The 7,989-nt window shown below is 49.9% G+C and overlaps 2 protein-coding genes across 3 annotated transcripts; one reads left to right on the top strand and one right to left on the bottom strand.

The window, feature by feature from the left end:
- The first annotated feature begins 115 nt into the window (after positions 1-115).
- LOC128277691 (transmembrane protein 134) lies at positions 116-3,087 on the top strand. 2 transcript variants are annotated; one of them, XM_053016188.1, is made up of 2 exons: positions 116-481; positions 947-3,087. In XM_053016188.1, the coding sequence occupies exons 1-2, from the start codon at positions 294-296 to the stop codon at positions 1,299-1,301; spliced, it is 543 nt and encodes a 180-aa protein (XP_052872148.1). In that variant the 5' UTR covers positions 116-293; the 3' UTR covers positions 1,302-3,087. The 2 variants fall into 2 exon arrangements, with proteins under 2 accessions (XP_052872148.1, XP_052872150.1); XM_053016190.1 differs by having other exon boundaries at positions 986-3,087.
- Positions 3,088-4,007: 920 nt separating this feature from the next.
- LOC128266971 (uncharacterized) lies at positions 4,008-5,793 on the bottom strand. Its single transcript, XM_053003760.1, has 2 exons — positions 5,757-5,793; positions 4,008-5,317 (listed from the first exon to the last, which is right to left on the bottom strand). The coding sequence occupies exons 1-2, from the start codon at positions 5,791-5,793 to the stop codon at positions 4,008-4,010; spliced, it is 1,347 nt and encodes a 448-aa protein (XP_052859720.1).
- Positions 5,794-7,989: the final 2,196 nt, after the last annotated feature.

The following is a 7,989-nucleotide window of genomic DNA, read 5'->3' on the forward strand; positions in this document are numbered from 1 at the left end:
CGCAGGTGCTAGTGAATTTGACGGTGAAAAGCAGAATCGACGCAATTTTTCGGTCCGTCCGAGTGGACGTGGACAAGAAACACAAGAACCCTAAACGAGACAGCGCTTGGTGGTAAAAACCCTCGATAAGTGCGGATACGTTGCATCCGATCCAAGAATGCGCGTCGTTCTTATTGATTAGCAACGCTGAAAGGAAGTGAACTTCCTGTTTCGGCAGACCGACCTCCGAAAACCATCCGAGCCAACCCCAATATTCTCAAACAAGTTCGGACAGGATCTATCGCGGCGTGAACATGAATCTGAACGGCACCAACCGGCCACCAAATGGCAAGGACACGAACAAAAGATTCTCCATCCACGATGCCTTCGAGGAGGAAACGGACGAGGTGATCAAGGTGTACGGCTCCACCGTCATTAGCACGCCGATGCGTGCCAAAGCCCGCTCGCCGGACGATGTTTCGATCAGAATTCACGATCAAAGGTAAGAGCGGGTCGCTCGGACAGGTAATGCTTCCGCTTCCGGGTTATTGTTGCTTTCGCTGGTAAACGATTCTTAACTGATTCACCAGAGACTGACCCTTTGCTACTTGTCGTAGACCGCTGGTAAACTAGTATTTTGGTATCTTTTCTTCTTCTTCTCTCCTTTGTCTTGCATTAACATTCCGACAACCCGTAATTCATCCTCGTTCCTCTGAACCAAACCCACACGTAACGACCTACGGATCGGTTGGTGGTGGTGGATCGCTTCCGTTTCATCGGTTCCGGTGGAGATATTTCGCTCTCGTCCTCGCTCTCTCTCTCTCTTTCTTTCTCTTCGTTATCATTCGCTGTCGATGGCGGCAACAAATGGGACACCGCTAACTTGTACGCACCGGCATCATAAAACCTTCGCACATGAACACACACAAAAACTCACACACACTTACATACGTGGGCGCTCCGATAGCAGAAACCTAAAGTACACCGATGATACCACCTCCTCCAGGGATAGCGACTCGCTGATACAGGAATACGGTCACCTTTCGGCCAGCGACACCTACACCTACTGCTGGCGGCACCCGAAGGTGCGGGAAAACTGGCGCACGGTGCTGGCGGCGACCGCACTTCTCATCATCGGAACCGGCCTGATAGCGATGGGCGCTTACGCGCTAGCGGAACCACACAACGGTTCACAGGCGGCCGTGTTCTTCGTCGCCGGCTTCATCTGTTTCGTGCCGGGTGCGTACCACGTCGTGTACATCTGGCTGGCGGCCCGCGGCTACCGGGGATTCGATTTTTATCATCTGCCGCTGTTTACGTAAAGAAGAACAAAGGACACTACGACGTGCGACATTGAAGGGACACTGTGATCATCGGTCAAATCGTTAGTCACGATCAGTGCTGGGCACGATCGGCTTGGCGTCCACGTTGCGCGTTGCGTTGCTTGTATCGAACCGCATTCCTCCGAGACACTACTCCGAGTTGCGGTGGCAGAGCTTTCTTTAAGAGATTCATCACGCTTGCACGACAGAAAACAGGCCCCAACAGGCTCCGGTTTTGCTAGGGCTCGCGATCGTCTTCCTTTCACGGTATTCGTCTGTGAACAAAATTGCCTACATTATGCGATAAAACAACAGCAGCAAAGGGAGCCCGGTTTGGGATGATCCAGTTTGATAGCAGCAGCAGGATGAGCAATTCGTAAATAGAACCCATATGCTGTGTGCCATTGTTTTCGAACACACATTCTCCACTGTACCAGCAGCATCCGCAAGCCTTGAGGAGTCGCCGGAACGTAACCAGGCGTTCGCTTTTATCTGTAAGCAAAAGAACCAATCCCCCGGAGCCCGGGTACAGTAACATGTGTTTTGGGAAATGTTTTCAAAATCAAGTTTTGTACTCCACTACAATGGGTATTACGCGACCGTATTATGTAAAATGTAAAGCAAACATTAGCAAACCCCGTTAACGCAATTATACCACCATTTTCTGTCTTGCTCTCTGCACGCCAGAATGGTGAACGAACATACGACATAAAAGTGGTAGACATAAGCTTTAGCATAAGGAGAGGACGGAACGATGAGGACGCCGAACGCAGGGTCTCGTGGAGACGATGCTTTAAGGGCCCGGCTAAACAGCCGTCAGGGGAACGTGAACCAACTTTTATTGGACTTTTTGAGAAAAGCAATTACGCAATCGGTTAGGGTATAAAATATCTCACGCGACTGTAGTGAAGCTTAGCGCGAGCAACAGCACCCGTAATTGGTTCGCGGAGCCCCCTCGGTAGTTAGACCATTCAATGCGCGGATCCGTCTCGTGCTTTCCTATGAAGTTGCCTCACGTTACGGGTTTGTAATGTAGCGTTAACGTGCATCGGAAAGGTCGAGAAGTGGCCACTACGAACATACGCATTGTACTAATTATCATCTCGCGCCTGCGACTGGCCAGTTTCAGCAATTACACCTGTGCGTTCGCTTCGCCGTCCTTGTGATAGACTAATGAAAGTGACGAAGAAGAGAAGTAGCAAACAGCGTGAAGCAGTACGACACGCAGTTCCTTTGCAGCTCAACTCTCACAACGCAGTGCACTTCTCGTTTGTGACACTCGAAATTTGAACCGGAATTTGAATTTGTTAATAGATGACCCTTCGTAAGAGTAAGGCGCTGGGTAAGGCGGTGTGGTCAGTTTAGGTTAGAACCGTGGAAAACAAAAGAAACGAAATTGACTGAGCTTTAACTGAAATTGTGGGGGGGAAATTCGGCACTCGGTGTGGTTAGAGTCTAATCGTCCATTGGAGGCCAGGCATCAGAGGGTAGCGCCACCAGTAAATAATAACTTTCATTGTATACTTTACATAATGCACTGTGTAAAAGTAGCAAAACGAATAATACATTAAACGTAACGATGTTGCAGGGACGGACGAATGCATCATGATAGAGAATACTCACCTCTTAGGACAGCGACTTTTAAAACATGGAATCCATCTTTGCTCTCGACAAAGATATGAAGTACCGCTGAATCGGAACCAATGGGAAAATGAAGTGGCGAATGGCGAATAAAATCACATCTTTTTTCGGTTGGCTTTGTAATACGGTAGTACGCGCCCTGTACGGCGTTCTAATGAATTATTGTACTGAAATCAATAATAAACTGGTTTTGTAAGCAGATTTCTGGTTGTGTATTTTATTGTGGCAATGCGCCGTGGTGTCCGCCTCCCCCCGATTGCGGTGCTAATTGTTGCCCCTTTTTTGTAGCGTTAGTGGTTATAAAAATCACAGACAATCAGAGGGGCACACCACGTCGCTTAGCTTTTACGACATTTTCGACAAACAATCAAGACCGAATCGAAACGAAAGGTCATGCGTGTGTCCTGCCCAACCTGTCCTGTAGTGAACCAATAAAACCATTTTCCCTCGCTTTTGCCGTAGAAACGAACGGCACGAACCCTGACGGACGGCCGTTGGTCAGCTGAGTGCTTTGTGACTAAGTACTGCAGCTCTCTTCGCCCTGGTTGGCTCGAAAGGATTTCGGGGATTGTTTTTTTTCGCTACCGCAAAACCCGTGGCCGCAGTCTTGCGCCAGAGGTAAACTTTGCGTGCAATGAGAGCCATGCTTTCGCTTTTTTTTTGTACGGGCCTAGCAGCAGATGACCGGTGCTAACGCGCTTTTGCCTTTTGGAGCCTGGCGCTATCGCGTGATACCGGCCCATTGTGCTGGCCTGGGCCGGGGACCCGGTGACTGGCCGGTGGCCATCTTCAGTAGAGCCACGTGTTTGGTTGGGGCTACCTTCCGAATCCGCATGCACCGTTGGATATGCAAATGAAGCATTAACGCGCATCACACTCGATGCTGGGCGGTTATGCGAACGCGATCCATGTAACTTTTGGTCAGTATTCTAGAGATTACACGATGATGGACTTAGTTGGTTGCGACGCGCTAATGGAAAAAGAAAATGCAAATCGACCTTCGTAGAATTGTTGGGAAAGAATGGGAAATACTTTCTTCAATTTTTATTGCAAAGCGCTCCACTGTCAGCCGTAGGAAATCTGGTGCATGGTGTGGTGTACCTGATGGACCGCGTTCCTTCGTCGACGGTGTGGATGCAATAGCTGCTGCTGCTGTTGCTGCTGCTGCTGCTGATGTTTGCTGCCAGCAGCCCCTACGCTCTGCTGCCTTACGTCGTACATGTTCTGGTGCTTGTTGATCGAGTTCCGTAGCTTCCCATGCAGCCAGGTGGAGAACGCTTCCTCGTTCGATTCTGCCTTCTGGCGTTGTTCCGCCGTGCGGCGCTGCTGCCGTTCCCGGACACGCTGTCGGCGCGCCTCCAGGCGCCGTTTCTTCTCCTCCAGCTCCTCGCGCGACAGTCCGTACTCCGACCGGAAACCGTTGTAGTACGGCAGCTTCTCGCCGGACGACTTCTTGTGCCGGCAGCACTTGCGCCGACAGTTCGCCGAGCGGCGTGTCCGGTGCGATTCCAATGGTCGCCCCCCATCATCGTCGGAGCCTTCTCCGTCAGCCTTGGATGTCGTTCCTTCCTGTTCCGCTTCCCCGTCATTCCGTTCCGCATCATCTTCGTACTGATCTTGTGTCCCGTCTACCTCGGTGGTGCCCCCGCCGGTCTGGCCATCCTCGGCCTGAGAGTCACCCGATCCAGACCGGGAATCGGCCTCACTGCGGTACGTCTTCAGCGGGCTGCTGCTGATCTCTTCGCTACTCTCCGGATTGTGGATCTCCGTGTCCATGCTGGACCCATCCGTCGGTTCCTCTTCCTCCACCTCCTGCTCCTCCTCTACTTCCTCCACTACACCCGCACTTTCCTCCTCACTTTCCGACACTACCAGCGACTCCGCCTCGACACCAGTCTTATGTTTCTCGATCCGATCGCCCGCGCCGACCCCATTCTCGTCGTCCTCGTCGTAGTCTAGTTGCTCCTCTTCGACCACCTCTTCCTCGCCTTCGTCGTCACCATCCACCGGGTGTTCCTGTTCGTCCTCCAGGTGGAGTTCTTCGATGATCGTGTCCGGCGCTTCGGCATCCCTCAGCGAGCCGTCCGCGTCCCGGTGTACGTCCGCGACCGTTTCGATCACGGCCAGGTTTCTTCGGCGACTTCCGGTGCGCCCATCACGCTGGTCACCGGTTCCTCCACCGCCACCGCCATACCCGCCATCGTCCTCGCTGCTGTACTCATCCGGTTCGTAGTCCACCAGCTGCTCCCGGAACGTGACACGCCGCTCGCCGTTGGCAGGATGGCGCGGGGATGGTGGCGTCGGTATCGCGAATGATTCCTGGTTGGCCTGGATAATCTTCTCCTTGATGTTGTACTCGTTGGCCGGGCGCAAGACTGTTGAGGTTGACGTAAACCAGTAAACAGTAGAAGTAGGATTAAGTAAAGAGATTGCACAAAGAGGCGTTTGAAAATCATTTACGATGGAAAATGGATGACAAATTAACACATCACTTGAACCGAACAAATCGTGAACATAGCGCGTCGAACATCATCGACGACTCTCAAGCAGGAATTATCGTCAACTAAAAGCACACCTTATGATCGCAATGATTAAAATAAGTGCAAATTGCTCCACCAAAAAATGTTTTACAAAAATTCAAAGCTCTTTCGACTTCAGGTTATTTTTAAGTGGTGAAAACCAATAAGAACTGTTAATTTATCATCCCTAAAGCAACACACATTCCGCATCGCTTGGGACCGGCAAACGAATGTATTCTCCATTTAACTATCCTTTTTTCTTCAATTTGCTAGTTTCTGTTCGATAGCCACTCACAGTATCCTTCGTAGTCGTCCTCATCGTCATCGATCATTGCCACTCCGGTTCAGCAGCGTTCAGGTGCCACCGCTGACGAGCACGACAAAAGACGGTCGGTTTCCAGGATACGTTCCTGGTGTTTCTTCAAATGCGTTTGCTTGCCACACAACACTTCGGTTTCGCGAAAATACACCCGAACTCCCTACGCCTCATGCACGCACGCACTGCTTTTGAATTGGTTCAAAATCTCGGTTGTTCGTAGTTCGCTCGTAGATCCTTTATGGGAGAATTCGGTAAAACTTCAAGTTGATGGCCAGTAATACACAATCCACGATCCAAATTCGCGAACTTCAGTCACGGTTAGACGGTTCTTTTACTACACTTGCACGAACTCCGGTTCCGAGAGACCGTCTTTTCTTTCCGACGGTCGGGCGTTAACTGAAGCGGCACTGGCCGACGGAAAGGACGTCTCGCTGTGCCTAGCCATGGCCACGTGCCCCAAAGTGTAAGTTGTCCTTACAGGGACTTAGAATTTATGTAAGATCATTGTTCCCTCTACATTCAACAAATTACCAAATCATTTGAAACTTAGCTTAAACTTTTAATATTTAGATTTTGCAACCATAGTTCTGAACGAACAGCAGAACTCTTGAAACGGGACTAGCATTGAAGGGTTAGGATGGGGTTCGGACCACGACGCTACACGAAACTCCAAGCCGCTGGTCGGGTTCGGGCGAAGCCCTGGATACACGCAACGCCGACTATCGATCAAGCGGAAGTACCGGTTTCGATTGGCTTTATTATTGTTCGAAGACGTGGCCACGCCACGTGATGGATGCCGAATCTTCGGCAGGCTCCTTCGTGGTCGGTTGCCACGGATATTGAAAAAAAAATATTGGAACACGATGCAATCCCAGCTCTCGAACACTGTTGTCCTTTCGGCGGTGCTATAGTCTGTGTCGGAGCGGAACGATGCACAAAACTTGGGCTGGATTTATTGTCGCCGGTTGCGGTCGATTATTTCATTAATTCGAAATCACTATCACTAGGGGCAAAAGGATTACTGTTTCAACCGCAGTGTGGTGGTGACCGATGGTAAACAAGTAAACAGGAGGTTATTGCCATGATCATTATTGGTTCAGTGTTTAATATTGTGCATAAATTCATCTGACTGTTGTCTCATAGCCATCCGTTTTGTGTGATTGTTATTACCTATTTCTTATTTTTGAACGAACGACCTCTTGTTTGCGGTCATAGAAAGTGGTGTTAGGACTAGCAACGTGACAACTATCATTTGCATTGTTACTACCACCTACTAGGAAAACTTCATCTTCCTTCGGCGAACTATTTCGTCAAATCGTAAGAAAATTACGGTCAGTTCAACAAGTTATTGCTTTTTAACGAGTAGTGGAATTTGGAGAGTTCCTTCAAAGTACTTTGATAAACAAGTTCTGAGAGGAAAGGATTGTTTCTTAAAGATTTTTTAAAGCAAACAGCATTACAAAAGATAGTGGCAAAATTCATGCTGAATACCATTGTTTGGTTTGTGATTTATTTACTCATTCCTACCCTTTTCCAAAACGTTTAATTATCCCGCGTTCCGATGTTGGTGTCCACTTGACAAACAAAGCCTTACAGCTCAATTTACGCCGGGAGAGCCCACGCGCCATCGTCCGCTGTGACGGCTCGAATAAAGCGCCATCAAATCTATCGCACATAATAATGGAGATTAGAGAGAAAAACTATTTCCTATGATTACATATTTACATTCCCACACTGTGACCAGCCACAGGACGAGTGGACAACGACTGGACGCCCCAAACCGGAGCACACGGGCCGCCTGGTGATGGGTGACATATTTTTTGTACCGCGAAATGCCGGCCCCAGACGGAAGTGGCCTACGGCAGCCATCAATCTTGATTGTTTCCAGCCAGCACACAGCTTTGCGTGCGTTCAGTGTGTCGCGCTTTCCAACTGGCCATTGCTAGCAATCGGCCACGTGGGCCACCGTCCACCACCGTTTTGCTTTGGAGCAGGTACCTACTGTGTCGCCCCATCGCCGCCATCAACTTGAACATTACGACCAGCGGCGCACCGTGTTGGCGTTGAAATATTAACAACAACAGTGGCCCATAAATGTGGAGTGCTAGTGTACGGGAGTGCCAGAGGTATGTGGACCATCGCAAAGTGCAGTGGAAAGGACCTCGGCTTCTGGAAGGACGTTCCGCGTGGTGATTTCTTGGAATTTCCC

This window comes from Anopheles cruzii, chromosome 2 (genome assembly GCF_943734635.1).
Source record: "Anopheles cruzii chromosome 2, idAnoCruzAS_RS32_06, whole genome shotgun sequence".
In the NCBI taxonomy this organism is placed as follows: Eukaryota; Metazoa; Arthropoda; class Insecta; order Diptera; family Culicidae; genus Anopheles; species Anopheles cruzii.

Bases quoted from the DNA above. Each gene is read 5' to 3' on its own strand.
- LOC128277691 (XM_053016188.1), top strand. From the start codon at position 294: ATGAATCTGAACGGCACCAACCGGCCACCAAATGGCAAGGACACGAAC. The intron at 482-946 runs GTAAGAGCGGGT...GCGCTCCGATAG, and splicing joins ATCAGAATTCACGATCAAAG to CAGAAACCTAAAGTACACCG.
- LOC128266971 (XM_053003760.1), bottom strand. From the start codon at position 5,793: ATGATCGATGACGATGAGGACGACTACGAAGGATACT. The intron at 5,318-5,756 runs GTGAGTGGCTAT...CAACCTCAACAG, and splicing joins GGACGACTACGAAGGATACT to TCTTGCGCCCGGCCAACGAG.